The sequence below is a fragment of the Phyllostomus discolor genome, chromosome 8 (assembly GCF_004126475.2).
Source record: "Phyllostomus discolor isolate MPI-MPIP mPhyDis1 chromosome 8, mPhyDis1.pri.v3, whole genome shotgun sequence".
Classification (NCBI taxonomy): Eukaryota; Metazoa; Chordata; class Mammalia; order Chiroptera; family Phyllostomidae; genus Phyllostomus; species Phyllostomus discolor.
The window spans coordinates 76,295,684-76,316,434 of NC_040910.2; the positions used below are offsets into that span (position 1 = coordinate 76,295,684).

Genomic DNA, 20,751 nt, shown 5'->3' on the forward strand with positions numbered 1-20,751 from the left:
AGCATCTCAGGGCTCAGCTAGCTTGCATCCATCTTCAGGCAGAGGAGCCCAGCTGGGTTCTCTCCAGGAGACTGTCTAGGCACCCTTGGTTCTTGGAGCTCTGTGGTAGGTCAGCCTCAGGAAGGGCTCTGGGCTCCTGTCTAATCTAGCTGATACAGCCAGTGTAGCTGAAGACTAGCCTGTGCGGAGGGAGGGTCTGGGAGAGGATTGGGCAGCCCAGGCTTTCTAATGTCCCTTTCTCAGCAGCCACTTGGGGCAAGTTCGGGAGCCCTGTCCTCTGGAAAAGCCCCCAGACTGGCAGTCTGCCTGCCGAGCCACCTCTGACATCCATGCCAAGATGTTCCATTGGGCCTTCCCTCCCAGTCCCAAGTGTCTTAGTGCCAGATGAGGGTGGAAACAAAGGGCAGGAAACATCCGCCCCTGCAGAGGCTATAGAACCCTGGGGGGTTGTGGGAAACACGTTAGCACCACCTGAGAATGTTGGCACTGAAGCAGCCCTCGTCCCGCCTCCACCCTCCCTGTCTTCCTTCCCCCTCCCCATGTGGCCTGGCCAGAACCTCTTAAACCCAGACTCTCAGACTGAAGGGAAGGTTTTCTGTTCTTCAAAAGTAGAGCAGCTTTTCTCCCCACAGCAAAGCAGCAGGACCCTCATGTTGTTCTAACTTCCCCTCTCCCCTCTCAGGGTCCTGGGGCAGCTTTCGGGATAGTGTGTCTCTGTGCTTTCCTACCAGATTTTCAGGGGGAAGAAAGTAAATTGGACAGCTTTTTGCTAGATGGTCAGGAAATGATATAACTGAGAGAGAGGTGACATCTCAGGAGCCCCTTAAAACTTAGAAGGAGCCTCAGACACCATCCCAGGCTAGCAGGGTTCTTGTTCACCAGCATGGATTGTGCACCTACTGTGTACATAGTTTCCCTGTTCCTGGGTGCTCCAATGAATGGCAGAGCTGCAGCCACTGGTCTTGAGGGGCTTTTGGTTCAGTGGAGAAAGCCAGATTTGGTAGGGAAGGAGTAAACATATGAGAAAACCCAGAGGATGCATGCCGAATAAATAGATGGCCCCAGGGGTGTTGGGAAATGACAACTCTGTGAAAACAGTCCCGGCCAGCCTCTTTGAACCTTCCTCAGCTGGTCAGGGCCTTGGACTCTCAGGGTCTATAGAAGGAGCTCCTGTTTAATGAGACTCCCTCAGAGGACTCCTGCCCTCTGTCCAGAGCAGAAAGGGTTAAGCCACCAGCCTTCCCTGCTTGTTTCTTGTGCTCTTTAACCTGCTCTGTGCTCCTTAGGCCTGACCCCAGCATCAAGAAGCCCCGCCTGGTGCAGAAGCACAAACAAGCTTTCCCTTTGAAGCCTGTTTAGCTTGGAAGCAGGAAAGCAGATTTTGGGATGGAATACCAGCTTTTCGTGTTTGATGTTCTGTCTGCTGTACCATATGCCCATCTCCCCAACTCAGCCACGCACTGTGTGGACCCTGTAGCCTCAGGTTGCTGAAAGCATGGGCATCGTGTGTGTGTGTGTGTGTGTTCGTTCGTGTGTGTGTGTGTTCCCACATGGTCCTTTTCCAGAGAGTGTCTCTGAATACCCAGACAGTGAGTGCCAGGCTCACCATGGAACAGCATGCTCATGCTGATTCCCCAAGCCATGAATCATTGCACCGAGGAGAGGGCCTCAGACCCCAAACTCTCCCGGAGCCCCCAAGGAGTGCATATTTCCCACTTGACCTCAGGCTTTTGGCTGGAATTTTGGAAAGAATCTTCACCAGAAAATGAAGCCGTGTCCCAGACACATAGGCAGGCAGGCAGACAGACAGACACACACGCACACACACATCAGTATCAGGGGAGGTAGATGTGCCAAGGGCATGGTTTGGGGGAATACCAGGGCTCTTGCAGGCGAGGCCGTGACTGCTGATTCCCACTTGGCGACCTCCTGCCCTCTGCCGGGGCGTAAAGCATAGAACTTGGCCCTCTCTTAAACTGCTGTGGTTGGGGCCCACGCGGATAAGGGAGAGTGCCTCTTCCCCTTCAGCTGTCGCATACCCTCACCTCTCCTGAGGGGCCCTTTCAATCGGAGCCTATAATAACTAAGGAATGCAATAGAGGGGCCAGGTTTCTTCTTCTGAATACTGCAGCTCCAGAAAAATCCCTGTAAGTTCCTCCCAGGAGAAGCACAGGGCCTGGAGGAAGAGGCAGAAAGAGGAAAGAGCGCTGTGGAAAGTCTGGGGCGCTTCTTGCCCCCCAAGGTCCCCTGCTTTCACTGGCAGGCTCCTGCGGGGCAGGGTGGGTTCTGTGATCTGGGAAGGGGCTGGCTGGGAAAGCAAGGCCCAGGGTGAAGACACACGCAGTATTTGATTGCTGACTCTGCTACCTCGTGGAACTGTCTCTCACCAGTGATCAACGAGCTGGACGGCCTGGCCAAGGGTCAGGAGACAGACCACCGGGCTGGGGGCTACGCTCGCGTGGTGCAGGAAAAGGCCCGGAAGTCCATCGAGTTCCTCGAGCGGCGATTCGAGAGTCGGGACTCTTGCCTACGGGCCCTGACCAGCCGTGGCAATGAACTCGAATCCATTGCCTTCCGCAGTGAGGACATCACTGGCCAGCTGGTAAGGTCCCCAGCAGATAGGGAGTGCTTATAGCCAGCCTTCAGAGCAGGGTCCCTGGGAGGGAGGGGCCAAAGGAAGGTCCATCAACCTGAGCAGCGGAGGAAGGCAGCTGCCATGGAGGCCTGGGAGTGGGAGTGCCACGTCCCGTAGATCACCCTTGGCACAGCTGGACTCATCTGAGCAGGGCCGGGCGTGTACTAGAGGGACTCTGGGAGGTGACCCTCCCCAGCACCCCAGAAACAGCGTATATACCTGTGCCTCCCCCACATGGCACCCCTCCTGCCCGGGGGGCACGTCTCACACTGTCTTCTTCCAGGGCAACAACGACGACCTGATCCTCTCCTGCTGCCTTCACTACTGCAAAGACAAGGCGAAGGATTTCATGCCCACCAGCAGAGGTACAGCTCTGTCCCCTGCCCTCCTGGTCCTGCCATCCTCAGCCTTAGGAAGTTTGAGGAACTGGGGGGTCAGTCCTGAGGCAAGCTCAGTTTCCTGCCCTCCTGGAAGTCCTACGCTCCTGTCTTAGCTCCCCCACCCCCGGGCAATGTCAGGTAGACCCCCCCCCCCCCCCCCCCCCCGGCCAACTAGGGCGGGCCTTGCCCAGGAAGCTGGGCTCCAGGCAGTGAGCTTTCCCTCTCGGCGTGCATCCATTTCCTTTCTTGGGTCCTCGGTGAATTCTCTGACAGCAAGAATGTCTTCATGATTCAATGTAGCTTATTCTGGCCATAGTCTCCTGCGCCCAGCCCTCTGCAGCTCTGAGAGGACAGTCCCCAGTGGTCCCTGCCCTGGGCCATGCTCATCCTCTTAGTTCATGCCTGACGTTTACCCTGTATCAGTACCCTGTACTTCCCCAGTGAGTAGTGGGTTTTTTCCTCCCTGTCCCTATGGTGGTCAGCTGCAGCACTTCGTGGGCTGGCTGGAGCTGGAGGCCGGTGAGAGCTTGAGCACCTCACTCAACCTGGAACTTGCCTGCACAGCCCTTGGAGTCAGGGAGGCCCAGGTGTCTTCTGCTCCTGACTCTCAGGAATCTGGCATTTCTTGTTTTGGAAGGAAGTCCTAGGACCTCCTAGCCCAGAGTCATCTGCTGAGCTGATAATTCTCTCCATTTGGTTACTGTGCACACACCTGTCATCTCTTATAATTGGCCTTTAGTCACCGTCACCCACCTCCTCTGCTCGCTTTCCTAGCCCCGGCTTCCAGGCTGGTCTGGGGACTGACTGCTGTCCTGCTGCTCCGCCCACCCGCCCGCCCGAGTCAATGCAGCTGCTCAGTCCTGCCTGAGTCTCTGTCCCAGGGGCTGGGAATGAGTCCACAGCTGCCCTTCTTCAGATGGGTCCTGCCATGTGGCTTGCACACACTGTCCGTTAGAGCCAGAGCTGGAGCATTCGAATGATGAAAGGGAGTCCTGGCTGAGCCAAGAAGGGGCTGGGGCTCTGGCCCCAGGCAGCCCCCCCGGGGCGCACCTCCCGAGGGAGAGGAGGGCAGGAGTGCAGGCGGCCTTGTTGGGAAGTGAGGTTCAGATACTGCTGCAGCCCCACCCAGCCTCAGAGCTGTTTCGTTCTTAGCAGAGACACATTTTGGCTTCGGCCCTACTAGTCTCCCCACCCCCACCCCCCACTTTACCCCAAACAGCCTACAGGAACCCATTGCCATCCTGGGGACCGCCCCTATCAGAATTACATCAGCAACGGCTAGTGTAATCAAACCCCATTTGTCAGTGTGAATTCTTAGCAGATTAACTTGTCAGATTCACAGAGAAACTGTCACCAAATGTTTATGTGTAAACGATGTTGAATTTTAAAATCATGTGGATTATGGCGGATGGGGCCTGACAAGATGACAGTCTCTGGTTTCTAACAAAGTGAAGTTACCAGTGTCAAAACAGAGGATGTTTATTGTTAAAAATGTCTCAAAGTATCCACAGAAACCCCTGCAGACCCCTGCCAGCAATGCTGGGCCTTGCTTGGCTGACCTAAAGCCTGGGACTCTCCTGGTCTGAGTCCCAGGGCAGGAATGGCGGAGCTGCAGACAGACTCGGGCAGCCGGCCGGGAGCCCCACACAGCACTGCGCACCACCACCCCGCCCCGCCTGCACGCACACCCCCAGAGGGGTCAGGCGCAGGCATTTGAGCGGCTCAGAGCGTCCCCTTTACCCGTGGCCACCTTCCTCTCCCACTCTGCCCACCACAGCCCCTCACCGCCCCTCACACCCTCCTTCCACCTCCCCCTTCTCTCATCACCATCAACCCTAAGAGCCTCCGCCCCCCCCCCCCCCCCCCCCCGCCAACTCCTCCCAAGGCCGACAGCCAGTTCTCTCCCTGCTGGAGCTGGCCGGCCTGACACTGCTCAGGTCCCACATGAACAGTCGCAGCCCCCAGCCCAGCCAGCACCCCACAGTCCGTCAGCCCTGCCGGACGCTTCCTGTGCCCCACTGCCTGCTGGATCGGGAGGAAACACCCAGCCCTCGGCTGAGGAGTGAGCTTGCCACCTGAGGGGCCTTGGCAGGGGTGGGGCGTGGGGAGCGGTCACTTGTGCGAGTACTTGGCCCTAGCTGAAACTCTCCCAAGTACATTGAAAAGTTCGGGAATTGGGGGAATAGAGAGGGTGGAAAGCATCCTGCTAAAAGTCCCCTAAAAAGAATGAAGGCTCTCTCTCTGTGCCAGTATAGAAAGGTCTTTAAAATATACAAAATTTGAACAAAGTAAGTAGGGCTAGTATGACTGTAATGTTGCAGGGGTGCAAGCTCATATACCAAGTAATGTACACTGCTGATGTGCACAGAGCTGCCCAGGGGGACAAGGTCAGGGGCACAGGACGGGAGAGAACTGGAGCATGCGCCTAACTTTCCTTTTCCTTTTTTCCTCTTCCATGCTGTGAAGAGAGTTCCCCTGTGGATTACTTTTATTTAACAGAGGATATCATTTGGCTGCAGCCTCAGGCCCACCTTGAGACAGCTTTGCCGAGGACCCTTTGCCCGGTCCCCTCAGGGCTCCTTTGGGCTAACCCCTCTCCTCACTTCTGCTATTCCATCTTTTGTTTTCTACTGTGCTGCTTCAGAGCCCTGATCAGCCTGCTGGCCTGGGAGAGGATGTACAGTAAGAGGAGTATTCTGAGCCCAGGACCAGCCATGCAGTTAGGAGGAGTGGGAGGAAAGGGGTTTCTTCCACTTCCTCAGTTCAGACTCCTGCGAACGGAGTGTATGGAGGCTGGTGGTTTGGGCAGCTCTCGAGACACAAGGCGACGTGGCCTGTGCTGGAGGCAGGGGTCAGCTTGGCCCAGCATGGCTTGCCTCCCTAAGCCGGCGGTGGGGTTGGGGGGGCATCCTCAGCCCATGATCTAAGTGAAGGAAAGTATTTGAGGAAGGGCCAGGAAGTGCCTGGCCTTGACCTCCCAGGACCACATTCCCCTCCAGAGAGAGGTGAGGGGGATGCCAGTGCCCTGCCTCCCGCCCTCAGTGAGGGTCTTCTACTCTTTTATGCCAACAGAAGAGCCGATCCGGCTGCTGCGGGAGGTGGTACTGCTGACCGATGACCGGAACCTGCGGGTGAAGGCACTGACGAGGAACGTGCCTGTGCGGGATATCCCGGCCTTCCTCGCATGGGCCCAGGTGGGCTGAGGGGACCACACCGGGGCCACCCCCCGTGGAACCGTTCCTGAGAGGCCACCAGGTGCCCAGTGTAGCACAGAAGATGCCCACATGCCTGAGCCACCAATCCACCCAGACAATAAACCATCCTCTTCCAACCCACACCGTGGCCGTGCTGTGGGGGAGCTGCTCCTCACAGAGCCCCTCCGGAGGGTTGGGCAGAAGCTGCTGGGCCCTCCTGGGCTGAGGTTTAGCAGGGAGGTGGCTGGCTGCGGTGACAGCAGGTGGGCCGGCCAGACAGGCTGCCCGGGCTCTCAGCCTTTCTCCCTCCCGCTGCCTCCTTCATGGGCTGGGGGAAGGCTGTCTAAGCCTAGGGACTCGGCCACTTTCTCAAATGGAAATGGGGCCAGGGAGTTAGATTTTCCATCAGATGCAGGCGAAATCACGGGTCCCTTTAATCTTCAGAACCCCCATCCTGAATGTGTCTAAGAGGCTTGGTCACGCCACACAGGGAGTGCCCAGGGTGTGTCTTTTCTCCTTGAGGCCTGAATTCCCACGTGGACCCAAGTCAGGCTCTGGACAGCGTGCTCCAAACAGCAGCCCTAGACCCCTGCCCCCACTGCTGCCCACCCCGACCCCAGACACACACACACCCCCGTCCTGCTCTTCTTCCCGCCCTTGTCTGCCTGGGTCCATTGCACTTTGCGGCTTGTTTTCCCCGAGGATGGTCATGGGTCTAGAGGGAAGGGACATCTGGTGTCAGGCCCACACTTCCTGGGTGGCCTTTGCCCGCTTCCTCTCCCCTCTTTGGCCTTCCTTTTGCTCTAGTTCCCACTGAACAAAATTTCCTCAGACTTTTCTCAGTTCTCCCCTCCCCTCTCCTTGTCCTCCACCTCTACCCCTTGAGTCACCCCACCCTCTTTTCTAATCGATCCCTCTCACCTCCCAGGTCTCCCAATTTCCTCACCTGAGTTCTTTGCCCTAGGGGTTCTCACTTTGAATCTCCCTCCTCCTCCAGTACCTGTGGTAGGAACCTAATTAAGCCTTCCCGCCCCTGACCTTTCCCAGGCCCGTGCTCTGAGAAGCTTCCAGGCTAGTACCTGGAAGAGAGCATCATCTGGCCGGGACTTCACACCCAGCTTCTAGCTTTACCCTAGAAGAACTTGACACAGGGGCCTTTTGAGTTTTTTGTTGCCTTTTGGCACCTGTGTCCAAAGCCTCACTCAGGAGGCTCCCTACTGGGATGTGTTCTCACAGCCCAGGGACAGAGATGAGGGAAAGACAGGGTTTGGAGGAGGAGCCAGGAGTAAGTTTTGATGGGACCAGATGGGGCATCCCCCAGAACCCCTGTCTGACTGTGTAGCCTGGCAGTGGACGGGAGCAAGGCTGTGCCCTCCCAAGGCCCGAGATTATGCCAGAAAGGAGGACTGTGCTTTGGACTGGAGGGTCACGTCCAGTGGTTTGGAGGTATTGGTCCCCCAGAGCCTCAGAAGACTGGGCTCTTTGGGGTACAGTGTCCCCAGTCGCCCTTTGAGATCCTCTCCCCTGGATGAAGGCTAATGACTGGTGGGTGGGGGACTCGGCTCTCCTTTCTGTCCTATTTGCACCACTGGTTTTGTTTCCTTAATAAAATTTTAGTTGTGAAACATACCTGACCTCTTGTTGATCTGTCTCTGGGCCTGGGGAGGGAAGACGGGCCAAGCCTCTGCACCCGTGTGAGGTTCGGGAATGTCGTCCCTCCACCCACCCTGGTGCTGGCAGCCAGGTCCTAGTGCAGGCTGCGAGAGAGAGCTGAGGGTCCAGGGTCCTTGGTTACTGCTTTATTGCTGTTCGGTTCGAGTATAGAAAATGGAAGCGGCTCTGGAAGAGCCTGTGTACAAGGTAGAAAATATACAAAAGAGTAGGGAGCTAAAGAGACCACATTCCAGCCCAGCCCAACCTGGGCTTGGGGTATGGGACTGCCCGGGGCGCATGCAATAAATATGGTCCGGGGGCCCCAGGGAAGGGAGGAGGGGACACGGCAGGTGTGGGAGACCCGGTAGGCAGGACTGTCTCGGCCCTCTGACTCAGAGGGAGGGAAGGGTTGGCCCTGGGGCTAGTGCTACTTGTGCAAAATGAGGAACTTCACATTATCAGTCCCGGGGCGGGCGGGAGCGGGGGGCAGGGGGCCCTCCGGCCGGCTCAGTCCCCTCCCAGCTTCCCAACTCTGCCCGACGCTCCGACCCCAGCGGGGAGATTCACAGTGAGAATGGGTGTGGTCGCAAGGGCCGGAGGTAGGGCTGGGAGCGTCCCAACAGTGACACCCCTACCCCTAAGAGCAGCACGGAGCCTGGGGAGGGGGCCAACGAACCACAGGAAGAGGCGGAGAAGGGCCGGGGGTCTCCTTTGGTCAAAGCTGATATCAAAAATATAAATCTTTCCCCCAACCCACCCGTCCCGGGGTTTTCCCCTAACCCCCATCCCCGGGCTAAGGCACAAAGCAGTGAGGCCAGGTGAGGCCGCAGAGAGGTGGGGCCGCGCCACTGCGGTGCTGCGGCCGCTGCTACTATATAGTCCCGGCTCGGTTTGCCTGCTCCCTGCCGCCGCTGCTCCCTGGAGGCGCGGGTCGGGGGTACACTGCGGCGACGATGAGGGCTGGCAAGGGGCGCTCTAGGTGGGGGAGAAACGGTCGATGGTCCGGCCGTCAGGCCCGGCAGCCAGGTGCGCACCCTGGCTCAGCACCTCGGCCGCCTTGTCCGGACTGAGGCCCAGCTCCGCGGTGAACTTAGCCAGTGGGTAGAGGCTCTCGAGCGCCACCTTGGGATCGTGCAGGAAGTGCGTGGTCTGCGCCAGCAGCTCTGCCGCGGCCGCCTTGTCCTGCTGCTTCAGGCTCAGCTGTTCAGCCGTCAGGCGGGCCACAGCAAAGACGCCCTCGGGGAAGTCGAGCTTGCCCTTGCCATCGGGGCCGGGGACGCCGGGCAGCGCCCCCAGCCCCGCCAGCGCCCCGGCCGCGCCGGCCGCGCCCCCCACGGCGTGCATCTTCATGTGGCTGATGAGGTTGCGTTGCTGTGCGAACTTGCCACCACACACCTGGCACTCGTAGGGCTTCTCGCCCGAATGGATGCGCATATGCTCGGTGAGGCGGTACTGGCGCGTGAAGCGCATGCCGCATGCGTCGCACGCGAAGGGCTTGAGGCCTAGATGGCTGCGCATGTGGCGCGTCATCGTCCCGCGCTGCGTGAATTTCTTCCCACAGATGGTGCATGGATAGGGCCGAGTAAGCCAGTGCGTCTTCTCGTGTTGCCGCAGTGTGGCAGGGTCCTTGTAGCTCTTGTCACACGACGCGCAGCGGTATGGCCGCAGCAGTTCGCCCAATCCGCCTGGAGCCCCAGCGACCTTGTCCCCACCGCCTCCAAAAGGGGGCCCAAGGCCTGCAGCTCCCGCCGCTACCTCGGCCGCCTCAGCCCTGCTGTAGAGCGCCTCCTCCTCCTCCACGTGCGCCTCCACATGCGCATTCAGCTGCTCCGAGCTGGGGAAGCCCTTGCCACACGGGATGCACACATACAGGTTGTCACCAAAGCTCTCAGGCTCACCATAAGCCAGGTGTGGACATGGGTAACCCTCGAGGTGGCCGCCAGGAGGGCTGGGATCCTCGCTGCTACCAGTCTCCTCGCTGCTGCTTTTGTAGTCGTCAACGTCGCCGCCCGCACCAGGCCCGTCCAGGCTGCCTGGGTAGCGCGGCGGTGGTGCCAGGCCAAGTGGGGGTCCCCCGGGCGATGTGGCTGGGTCCCCGCCGCGTTCCTCGCAGCGCTCGCTGGGGGAGCCGCGCTCCCGACCTAGCTCGTCGCCGTAGCTGCCCAGGCCTGGCTCGTGCTTCATCCAGCGGTAGAGGAGGCTGGGTCCGTCGGGGCGGCCGGGGGGCTCGGGTCCCGGACTGCCGCCACCACCACGGAACGGATCCGGAGGCTGTATGGCCTCCTCCAGCTTTTGGAAGGGCAGTGATGACAGCGGCGGCAGGACTAGTGGTGGCTCCTTGTAGGGTGCGGGGCCAGCGCTGGGAGGGCTGTCTGGGCGAGGAGGCAGCTCTCGCTCGCCCGGCGGCCGCTCCGGAGGCGCGGAGCCTGGCGGGCTTTTCTTGGACAGGTCCAGGCCGCAGAGTGGAGAGCAGCGGCGCTCCGAGGTGCAGAGAGCGGCTGCCGGGCCAGGACCCGAGGCGTACAGCTCGGCGCAGTGCGTGTTCACTGCAGCCTCGGGGCCCGATGGCGGCTCGGCGCTGGGCTGTGGCGGAGGCCCGGCTGGGGACGAGTAGCACGTCTGGATGACGGGCGTGGCAGCCCGCAGGCCCCGACCCGGCCGCCCGTAGGGTGCATAGCCGCCGCCGCCACCACCGCCGCCCCGCAGGTGGCAGTACTTGCCGTGGCGCTTAAGGCGCTTCTTGCACAGCGCCACGAGGTCGGGGATCTGCAGGTAACTGGCGGCGGCCAGCACGGCACCCAGGCTCGGCTCTGTCCCCGGAGCCACAGCCGCCGCCGCCGCGGCCTCTGCGCCATCAGCCAGGCGGCCAGTGTAGATGAAGTCCAGCACCAGGCGGAACACGGCCGGGCTCACCATGTCATGGTCCAGGTTGAGCAGGTTGTCATGCACCACCAGGGACTTGAGGTAGGCGCTGCTGGCCGCCAGCACGTTCTTGTGCGCGCGGAAGAGGGCGTTCTGAACCACGATGATCACGTCGCACAAGAAGCCCTTGGTGCGCTGGTTGTTGAGCTGCAGCAGCAGCTGCCTTGAGTGGCCGGGCGCCTCCATCGTGTCCAGCATCGTCTGCCCAGCACAATCTCCTGCGGGGACACACACCAGTCGGGTCAGGGCCGCATGAGCCCTCGCTGCCGGTTCCCAGCCCGGCGCCTCTCCCCTCCACTTCCCCTTCCCCTCAGCGAGGCAAGAGCATCGAGCGCCACCAGCCTGGGCCCTTCAGGATGAGTGGCCTCTGAGTGTGGAAGCCTAGGTGGGCGGCCCGGACCAGAAGGAGCAGGACAGTGGCTGCTGAAGAGGAGGCCAGGCTGGCCTGCACCCCCTTGCCCAGAGGCACCGGGCACACAGGCTGGGTTCTGGGGGCTTTGAAGGAGAAAACTGTTCTGACGAAGTGACCCTTTCGGAGACAGTTACCCGATTTGAGGAAAATGTCCGCTTCAGGAAAAGTCATTCAGGGCCAAGAAGTTTGCCCAAGTAGGATCTAAGGGAGCCGAGTGGAAAGCGTCTCCCGCCTCGGGAGAAGTTGCCCCAGTTGGGGGAAGTGATCCGGAGGAGGGGAGAGCCGTGGTCGCCGTGGCGCCGCCCCGGCCAGGGGCTGTCAGGCCCTAGTTGGGGCCAGACGGTGGCTGCGGCACGGGGAGTGGAGGCAGCCGCTGCGGTGGCGGGCAGAGCACGAAGGCCGGGCCCCGGCGTGGGGAGGGCGTTATATTGGGGCAGGAGGCTGAGGCAGGAAGCAGGTGGGGGGGAGGGGGGGAGCCACGCAGCTCCCAGGGGAGGGAGGGGGCAGCGCCCCGGGCGGGCACGGCGCGCAGCCGGCTGCGGCCCTGACCCCGGCCTGCGCCCCACCCGAGTCCCGGCCTGGCGTCGGCCTTAGGTCTGCATTCACAGCCCGGCGCCTCCCTCCCCAGCTCCCCTCGGCCCCTTCTCCAGCGGAGCTCCGCCGCCCCAAACTTAGGAAAAAGTTTCCCAACTTCAGACAGGCCAGGAGGGGCGCGTCAGCCCCAGTCCCTGGGCTCCCAGCTTTTCCTCTCGCCCCCCATTTCAACAAGCCGGGCAGCGGCGAGGCCTGAGCCGAGCCCTGAGCTGCCCTGCCCGCCCGCTCGCCGCCCGACACTGTTCCCCGCCTGGTCCGCAGGGCCTCGCGGCCCGTTACCTGCGGCCGCAGCGGGCCGGGCTTCCCTCCCTGCGGCGGTGGCAGCTCCTAGTCGGCGCCCCACCCGCCCCGCTGCCAGGCGCCGAGCTGTGCCAGGGCAGCGCCCCTGCCAGCCCCGCCCGCCAGCTCTCCCCTTCCCTTCCCCTCGCCTCTCCAGCCCATGTGCGGGAAGAGCTGGCCCGGGCCGCTGACCCCGCCGTGAACCCGGAGCAGAGCAGCGACCCGGTGGTCTCCAGTCCTCTAGGGGCAACACCCGGAGCTCCGAACGCCAGCCGCGTTGGGACGCTCACACCGGAGGATGCACCCGAGGCGGCCAGAGCGCGAGGACCAGGCTGCCCCAGTCCCCTGTCTCCCGGTCCCTAGCCCGACGACCCACCTGGGGGGCATGTCGGAAGCCCCGGGCCCGGCTACCGGCGGATCCAGGGGGGACGTGGCTGCGCTGCGCTGCCCTCCACCCGCCGGGCCCCCGGTCGGTCTGTCCTGCTGGTCCGTCCTCCCCGCGTCCTGGTCGCGTCTCAGCCCCGCCGCGCTTTCCGCACACTCTTATCTGGAGCGGCCCGGGCCGGCCGGCTCTGGCTGCAGCTATGGCGCCACCTCGCGGCCATGCGGGGCATTGCGCAGCACAGCCACTACCTCCCTCCCGCGCACCTGGGCTGGAGGCACGCAGATGCGCAGCAGGATCGGAGAGGGGGGCCTATTAGCGTGTTCATCCTCCCAGATATGCCCACCTGGAGACCCAAGCCCCGAATCTTTGAGCCCCACACACCCCGGGGTTTTGAACTAAACGCTGCCGTGTACATATTTCCAGATTCATTGCCCCGATTCGGAAAAGTCCTGCCCTCAAGGAAGAGACTCTGGTGACAGTAGATGGTGGGAAAGAGGTTACGAAAATCCTAAGGAAGAAGAAAATAGACAAGATCTCCTTAGACGTGCCTGGATGGGGCTATTTCTACCCACCCCCAAGCACACCCACCCTCACTCAAACACATGGGTTAGCTATGCAGAGAATAAGCCCGTTTGTACCCAGATCCTCTCAGGTATTGACACCCGTGAGCGCGAATGTTTGCACAGACCCTGAGAGGTTTACACAGCTGACCTCTCCCGGGAGTCCTGACTCTCTGGGATACTCCCGGGGACTGCCACGTAGAGCCCTCCGTGAACCTGGGGGAAAGGGTTCCCAAACAGCTCGCCCTGAATTTGGTCTCTGGAGGGACCCCAGGGTATACGACTGGGAATGTCTGAACAACACCTCTTGGGGGTCTGGCGAAGCGACTCCCGCCCGAAGATTGCCCAAGTGAGCCATTTTGAAGGACCCGATTAGACGACGTCGCCTCCAACCCAGCGACCCAAAAGGAACGGGACAGGAGGGCCTGCAGCCTTGCGGAAGCAAGGTCCCGCACCCCACGTGAAGGCCAGGTTCTGGCAAGTGACCCCCCCTTCTGGGAGGGAGCGGACCGGCACTGGCGCGCGGGAACTCGCGGGGCTACTCCGGAAGTGTTCCCGCGCGGCGCAGCAGCCGCACGGGGCTGGTAGCAGCACCAGGTCTCGCCGCGGCCCACGCTCCGCCTCCTCCCCCACCTCCTGACCCCCGCCCACACGCGAAGGGTGGGAGTGGGTCTCCGAGACCATCTGCAGCTTATGATTGGCTGCGCCTCCCTCAGCTGTGGCGGGAGAGGCTGGGGCGCAGAGTTACCATAGTAACCAGTGAGGTTCGCCCAGATCTCCTCTCTCCGAAGGCCTTGGAGAGCTTAGCAACCACTCAGGGCTGCTGGGCGGGTGGGGACCGCGCTTGCCGCGCCGGGTGCGGTCGTCAGCCCCCCAAGTCCCTCCCAGAGGTAGTGGCTGAGTCACTTGTTGAGGGGACGCCAGCGAGGCCACTCGCGGTCCCAGACAGACACCAAGGGTTCGGTAGCCCCCCAGAGACTCCTCTTCCTCTGCTGGAGACTTCATGGCCTCGGAGCCCAGGGGGCGGCTCCTGGTCTCTGCAGGTCCTTCTCACTCCCACCGCGTTCTGAGTCTGCCCGCACCCAGTTTCTACTCCGTGTTCTGGGTCAACCTTATCCCGATCTTCTCTTCTGTCTCCCCGTGGTACCCTCAATAGGGAAGTGGTAGGGTTCCAAGAATGAAAATGGGGACTCCCGAGCTGCAGCCCCTGTGGGCAGAGGGACCTGCTGTGGGCTGAGAGGGAAAAGTGAATGGAGCGCTAGAGGGAGACAGGGAGGCTCTTCGGAAGTGCTCTTAAAGCTGGGCTTCGATGCGTGAATAGGAGTTCTCCCCCAAGCAGGAAGGCATTTCTGGAGAGGATAACCTTTGGGACAAAGCCAGGAGGCAAAAAAGAACTCAGGGTGTCTAGATCCCAAGGGGTCTGAAGGGCCTCTCTGACCTCTTTCCCGCTGTTATATTTTATCCCCTGGACGGGGCCAGATCCCAGCCCCGTCAGGAGTCCCTTAGCCCTGTGTGTCTTTTGCAAAGCAAAGTCTGTCCACTGTAACCCACCCCCGTGTCTCCTCTGACCACTGTGCATGTTTTTAACACTCTTTCCAGAAACCGGCTTTCCAAGTTAACTCACTGCCCCAAGCTGTCCTTACATCTAAGTGGGCAGGTCTCACAGACCCCAGCCTAGCTGCTGCTCCCCTGGGGATTTCATTTGACCTTTCCCCCCACCCGGTTGCACCTGCTCTGGCCTGGCGCTGTCCCTTCTCCACCCCAACACAACTTCTCTCACACACTCCCCCGCCTCACTTAGAGTCGGTCCCAATTGATGGAGGTCGGCTGGGCCAAGACCATTCGTTTCCCTGCTCCTGTCCAGAGAAACTCTGCCCCGCAGGGCATGTCCACTTCCTGCCAATTCTGCCCTCCAGGAGGTGGTTCCTGCTCTGTCACCCCCTTGAGAACCCTGTCCGCCAAGCAGCTGCTGCTGCTGCTGAGCACTTGGTCTCCTTCACTCATTACCACCCTCACATGAGCTCTGCCAATGTCCGTGATTCCACAAATGGGTCCTAAACTCCTTTTGTTAGGTGCCAGGCTCTGAAACGGACACTGCCGACCTGTTCTCCTGGCTCCTCTTCCTCTCACTCCCCTTCTCCTGCCCCCTTTTGCCCAACTTCCCCACAGAGGACTCCCCTTGCTCATATCCGCGGAATCCAAGCCACTCTACTCAATTTTTCTGCCTTGCCTCGGGTCTCCAGCTACCGATGGTACCCTGACTCCACCCCCCCGGGGCATTCCTTCCAGGCCCAGCCTCCTCCTACAAAGACTTCCAAGGCCCCTGACCTCCCCTGCTCTTCTCCCCTCCACTCCCTACACCACGGCCCTAGATGCTGCTCTCCGAGGGTCCAGCTCCCTTTCCTGCCCCCCCCCCCCGCAGGGTGATGACACCTCATGGCCACTGGGGTGCCGCCGAGGGGCACCTTGTGACGCCACAGAGCCGTCGGGTCCAGGAGCTGAGGTGTGGGAGGAGGGACTACAGATGAGGACCTTGGAAGATCGGGGCAGGGGCAAGGGTTGCGCCCCAGGTGTCCCAAAGTGAACAGATACGTAAGGGAGCTATCCGACCTCCTGACGCTGCGCTCCTGCGGGCCCCTCGTAGACTGGAACAGGGGCGCGGGCTCCCCCTCCCTGTTCCTGCTTCCGGGCACCCGCCTCCCCCTCCCAGCTCCCCATCGCCTAGGTCTCCACCCCCCCTGCCACTATAAATAGCGCCTCTTCCCGTTTCCTAAATTCCCTGCTGACGTCGGCAGCGCGTCAGTGTGTAGGAGCCGGCTGCATGAATGAGCCGCCGCACGAGTACTACGCGCGACTATAAAAGCCGCGGCGCCAGCCGGGCTGCAGGAGGCGAGCGGGCGCTGGCGCGACGCAGCCGGACAGGTAAGCGGGACTAACTGGCCGACAGGCGACAGACACGGACAGGAGGGAAGCGAGGACAGCGGCAGGCTGGGGGGCTCCCATGGGGTGGGGCTGTGGACGGGGCTGGGGCGAGGTTTCCCTTGCAGCTCGTGGAGCCCGGGCCGGAGGCGTACACAGAACACTCTGCAGCACTTGCCCTGATGGAGAAGCGGCCACTTCGGAAGAACGTCGAACAGAGGACGGACCCCAGAGTCCCCACGGCGTTTCCTGGGGTTCCCGCGCCATCCCCCCCAAGAAAGTGGGGTGAAGATGCTGGCGCCTCAGGAGACGCACCCCCTCCTAACGCTCCCCGCAGCGCGGTGACTCAGCCTCGCTGCCCCGGCTGAGCCAGGCACCGGCTGCGGATTTCTTGGGACCCTCCCCCTCGCATTCAGCCGGGATACCCCTTCCCCTTCCCGCCGGGCTGGTGCCTCTGTGTCCTGTCCCGTCGGCCGATTCACAAGCACAGCGACAGCCTCCCGCCTCTGCGTGAGGAGCTGTCCTCTCAGGACCAGGCGGGGGCGGGGCCATGGCAAGACAGTCCCGCCCCACCCCCACCCACGCCACCGGAAGTGTCTTTCAGCGGGGACATCTTTGACGTCACAGGGCTTTGACGTCAAGGGCCGCGTGCCTGTCCGCGAGCGCTGGGGCGGAGAAAGGCGGGAGTCGCGGGGGAGGAAGAGCAGCAGCGCCCCCAGCTGCGGGTGACGGAGGCACTCCCCTGCACCCCTTCCTTCCGCGGGCAGCGCGCCGGCACCTTGGCTGTAGATTGCGTACTGCCCGGGCCACCCTCAGTAACAGTCTCCAGTCACGGCCACCGACGCCTGGCCCCGCCCCAGGACCTCGGACCCGGCCACCTGCCCCGCCCCCGGCCCCTCTGTCCCTTGGGGTCCCCCGCCCCGCTCGCAGATCGCGCCGCCGCTGTCCGCGGTGCTGATCCAGAGCAAGCTCCGCTGTCAGGCGTCCCTTCCCTGGTCCCCAGGGGCTGCGAGGGGCGGCTGGCCCACACACACACCGCACAGCCCCGAAGCAGTGCAGCGCTGGGTCGCCGCCGCGTGCGCCGCCCCCGCCCCCCAATAGCAGTCTTTACGTCAGCCCGACTGGAGCTGCCGCGCGCCCCGCCCCCGCGTCTCCAGGGCAACCGTGGCTTTCGATTGTTACTGTGGGAACCGGAGGTAACAGTCTACAGCCATGGTCGCCCCGCAGCACGCCCACGCGCCGCGCCACGCCGCTCAGTGCCAACCCAGTAAGGAGGAGACCAAGAGGAAGAGGAGGCGGGGGAGGCGAGTCAAAATTCGAGGTGTCTGCGGGGGTGGCGGGAGTTTTGGCGCAGGCAGACGGGCTCCTCCAGGGTCTAATGGCGGTGCTTCCACCCAAGCAGAGAAGGAAGTGGCGTGTGAGCGGAGCTCTCTGCCCATCCAGCTCAGTGACTGTTCTGTTCTCCTAGCCAAGGTATTGCAGACAGGGGATGGCAAGAAAAGGGGTAGTTATGAAATTTGGGTCCTTTTTAGGGCCTCTGTGGGAGGGAGGCGGCTGCGACCCTGAGGCAAGAACAAAATGTTTGCCTCCTGGGGACTGAAGTGGGGAGACAGAGGAAAGTTTTCCTAAATATGCCACAATCTTATTCTTCCGAGAACCGTTAGCTGAGTAGGCAGAGGGCAAAGAGTAAATCTTGAACCCATTTTCTAATGGAGTTGCAGCCTCCCTTCATTCCTCTCCCCACTCTGCTCCTTTGAACCATGTAGGATAAGGAAGGTTCCCAAACCTCAGAAAGCCAGTGGGCTTGTAAAGTTAACCAGGCCCAGGAAGTGTTGTCTGAACCTATCAACATCCTCCCCTCAGTCTCTCTCTAGGTGCTGGATCCCAATTGGAGACTATCTCAGATTAGTCCTAAAGAGGGGGAGTGAATCAGGGGGGCCTATTGTGCCAGTGAAGTGTGAGCAATGACCTCTCCAAAAACGTTGTGTAGGTCATCTACCACCACCAATGTCACCTACGGCAGGGGCTGACTGTTGGGTATTGGGTGCAGGACTTCCCTAGGGACAGTACTGGGAATGATTAATGCAACCCAGCCCTGCCAACAATTAATCCAATTTTTGTCTTTACCTTTCCATACCCCCTCCTTTTCTTCATTAATTTTTAATTTATTTTTACCCCTTCCTCTTCTAAATTTCTAAGACAGTTGGTGCCGGTTTCACAGCTAGTGGGTGCTCATGTGCTGCCTTCCTCCCACCCAGGGACCCTGGGGTCACATATCAAAATGCAGTTGATTCTGGAATCCAGCGGACATCACAGGCAGATGCAGTGCACGTAGGTGGGAGCATGCACTACGAAGCAGGCGGTCCAACCAGGCTTTGTCACCAACTGGTTGTTACTTAAGGAGCTGTGTCGCTTCTAGCTTCTGAGCTTTCTGTAAAATGAGATGATCCTTTTGGGCAAGCCTGATGTGAGGATCAAATAGGATAATGTAAGTAGAAACCATTTAAAGCCACAAAATACTATTTTGCTCTTAAGTACTATTCTGTTAGGCTACTATGTCTTTGTGAGGGGGGGGGGTGTTGGGGAGACCTCAGGTCTGGACAGTTAGGCAGAGTGAACAAGGGACGGGGCCTCCTAAGATTCTCAATTGCTGTCTGAGCAGGACCTCTGGGACTGGGGCTGTTGAGAGGTTCTTTGCCAAGGGACTCTTCCAATTGCTTTAGGAATCTAAAATGGAGTGAAAGGTAGGTAAGACAAATGCAGGGATGTTCTTGAAGAGACCAAGTCTTTTGCGGTTGGACCCCATCTGGAGAAGGTGGACAGAGGGGAAAATAACCAGAAGACTGACTGTACAATGTTAAGAGTTTTTTAGTATCTTGGAAATCATTTAATGCACCCCACCCTCAACTTACTTTATGGATTAGGGAGGTGAGGCCCGGAGAAGACACTTAGCCCAAAAGTAATGAGCGGTGGCCTCTGATCACCTGCTATGGGGCAGCAGAGAAAACAATGACTAGTAAAGGTCAATCATGAGCGCTCTTGAATCTGAAATTACTTTGGGTAAGTTACTTAGCCTCTCTGTACCTGTTTTCTCAGTTGTAAAGTTAGTAATAGTATCTACCTCAGTTGTGAAGATTAAATTAGACAACTATAAAGCTCTATTTATCACAATGACTGGTATAGTTAGCACTCAATAAATAGAAAGTATTGCCCTTTCTATCCTCTGGATCTCCTTTTCCTTGGTTATAAACTAAAAATGCTAGATCAATGATTGTTGAGAGCTTGCTCCCCCTCCCTAGTGGAGTGCCTGAGAATCACATGGCAGGCTTTCATCAAATAACATTAACAGAGACTTACATTCTACTCTCTTAAGCAGTGGTTTTCAAATGTCATGTTGCATGAAAATAGCCAGATAGCTTGTCAAAGTAGATTCCTAGGTCCCAGTGGTTGTTGACTCAGTAGACCTAGAGTTTGGTCCAGGAATCCAAGATTTAACATGATGTAGATGCAAACAGTCCACAGAATCTTTGTATGTGGGTGGGGGACTGGGGGGGCTGCATACAGACCCCCCCTAGGATTCTCAGCTGTTCCTGGAGAGCATGATGCCAGGTGATGGTATCTCACTTGGAACCAGTGGATCACATGGCCTGCCCCTTCAGGGGGATTTTATGATTCTTGGGGAAAAGTCCCATCCCAGGCATGCTGCTGCTGCTGCACCCAGTGCTGCTCTGATGTACCTTCGTCCTTCTAACTTTAAGCCCCAGCTTAAAGTTCATTTCAATTATCTTCCCCTCTCTCTTTCAACCTTCACAATAACCCAAGTATCAGTAGCTGTGGTACACAAGCCATCGTTTTCACCCCTTGGGACCTTGCTACAGGGCCAGCCTGTGGTTACCATGAGAGCTCATGAACCCGGAACTGCAGAGCCACTGCATCCACTTTGAACTGCTTATTTCCAGAGAAGCCAGGAATCCTAATTTTTGTGTGAAATTACTAAAAGTTTAAATTCCGTAAGTCCAATTTTTTCTAAAATTGTATGGGCCAAATCCAACAGGTCTGTAGAAGTCAGTCAGTCCATTTTAGACTCTCCACCTTTTACCAAGGAAGAGACCCTTTTACACAAGAGCAAGGCCCTGCCTGGTGTGGCTCATTGGTTGTCATCCCACAAAGCTAAAGGGTCATTAGTTGATTCCCAGCCTGGGTTGCAGGTTTGGTCCCTGGTTGGGGTGCAGAGAGGCAATTGATCGATGTTTCTCTCCCTTTCTCCCCCCCCCCAAAGAAAGTAAGTACAATAAAAAAAAATAATAAAAATACACCAAGATGAGGGAGAGCCAGAGAACTGTGGCAAAGAACTTTCTTTGCACCTTCACTTTCTGCTATAAAGGTCCTAAACCCAGTAAACTGGGTCAGTCTAAGCAGGTAACTCCAGCTTTAAAAAAAAAATTATCTTGGACAGCTGCTGTCTACAGTGCAGAACTCAGAATTTGGGGTAATTTAAGGACTGTTATTCTCGTTGTCTCAGGATGGGCTAGAGTGTTTGTGCTGCACCCCCAAACTTAGTTTCTACTCTGACTTAAATTCCTGGGGGCAACCATGCTTGAGGCATAGAGAGGGTCTGTTTGGATGTTCAAGAAGAGGAACAAGTTGGTGAGCCTGTGGAGGTAGGGCTGAGGTTAGGGAGCAGCAGGGGCAGAAGGTGGGGTGCTGACAGTAGGGAAATGGCTAAAGCGGGCAGGCTTTGGGGTACCTAGAAACAATCACAAACCCAATGGGCTATTCAGGCTTTGGCTGGGACCACTGCGGTGGAGCATCAATCTC

The 20,751-nt window shown here is 59.2% G+C and overlaps 3 protein-coding genes across 6 annotated transcripts in view; 2 read left to right on the top strand and 1 right to left on the bottom strand.

The window, feature by feature from the left end:
- The window catches only part of SMG6 (SMG6 nonsense mediated mRNA decay factor), a 225,046-nt gene extending 217,208 nt beyond the window's left edge, over window positions 1–7,838 (top strand). For all 3 annotated transcript variants that reach the window (XM_028519086.2, XM_028519087.2, XM_028519088.2), the window contains 3 exons: window positions 2,391–2,602; window positions 2,919–3,000; window positions 6,088–7,838. In XM_028519086.2, coding sequence (XP_028374887.1) covers window positions 2,391–2,602; window positions 2,919–3,000; window positions 6,088–6,218 — 425 coding nt within the window. In that variant the 3' untranslated portion in view covers window positions 6,219–7,838. The remainder of the gene's footprint in view (window positions 1–2,390; window positions 2,603–2,918; window positions 3,001–6,087) is intronic.
- A 150-nt stretch (window positions 7,839–7,988) lies between these two features.
- Window positions 7,989–12,601, bottom strand: HIC1 (HIC ZBTB transcriptional repressor 1). Of its 2 annotated transcripts, none has more exons than XM_028521609.2 (2): window positions 12,446–12,601; window positions 7,989–11,002 (listed from the first exon to the last, which is right to left on the bottom strand). In XM_028521609.2, exon 2 carries the CDS (start codon window positions 10,980–10,982, stop codon window positions 8,838–8,840), a length of 2,145 nt encoding a protein of 714 aa, XP_028377410.1. In that variant the 5' UTR covers window positions 10,983–11,002; window positions 12,446–12,601; the 3' UTR covers window positions 7,989–8,837. The 2 variants fall into 2 exon arrangements, with proteins under 2 accessions (XP_028377410.1, XP_028377409.1); XM_028521608.2 differs by lacking the exon at window positions 12,446–12,601 and adding an exon at window positions 11,331–11,632.
- A 3,238-nt stretch (window positions 12,602–15,839) lies between these two features.
- LOC118502342 (protein IQ-DOMAIN 14-like) lies at window positions 15,840–18,473 on the top strand. The gene is made up of 3 exons (XM_036034515.1): window positions 15,840–15,936; window positions 16,576–17,200; window positions 17,808–18,473. Exons 1-3 carry the CDS (start codon window positions 15,840–15,842, stop codon window positions 17,899–17,901), a joined length of 816 nt encoding a protein of 271 aa, XP_035890408.1. The 3' UTR covers window positions 17,902–18,473.
- The last annotated feature ends 2,278 nt before the right edge of the window (window positions 18,474–20,751 follow it).

Coding starts and splice junctions, on each gene's coding strand:
- HIC1 (XM_028521608.2), bottom strand. CDS start 11,367: ATGACTTTTCCTGAAGCGGACATTTTCCTCAAATCGG. Junction 11,003..11,330: donor GGACATTTTCCTCAAATCGG/GTAACTGTCTCC, acceptor GTGTCCCCGCAG/GAGATTGTGCTGGGCAGACG.
- LOC118502342 (XM_036034515.1), top strand. CDS start 15,840: ATGAGCCGCCGCACGAGTACTACGCGCGACTATAAAAGCCGCGGCGCC. Junction 15,937..16,575: donor GGCGCGACGCAGCCGGACAG/GTAAGCGGGACT, acceptor TTTGACGTCAAG/GGCCGCGTGCCTGTCCGCGA. Junction 17,201..17,807: donor CGCCGCTCAGTGCCAACCCA/GTAAGGAGGAGA, acceptor GTCTCTCTCTAG/GTGCTGGATCCCAATTGGAG.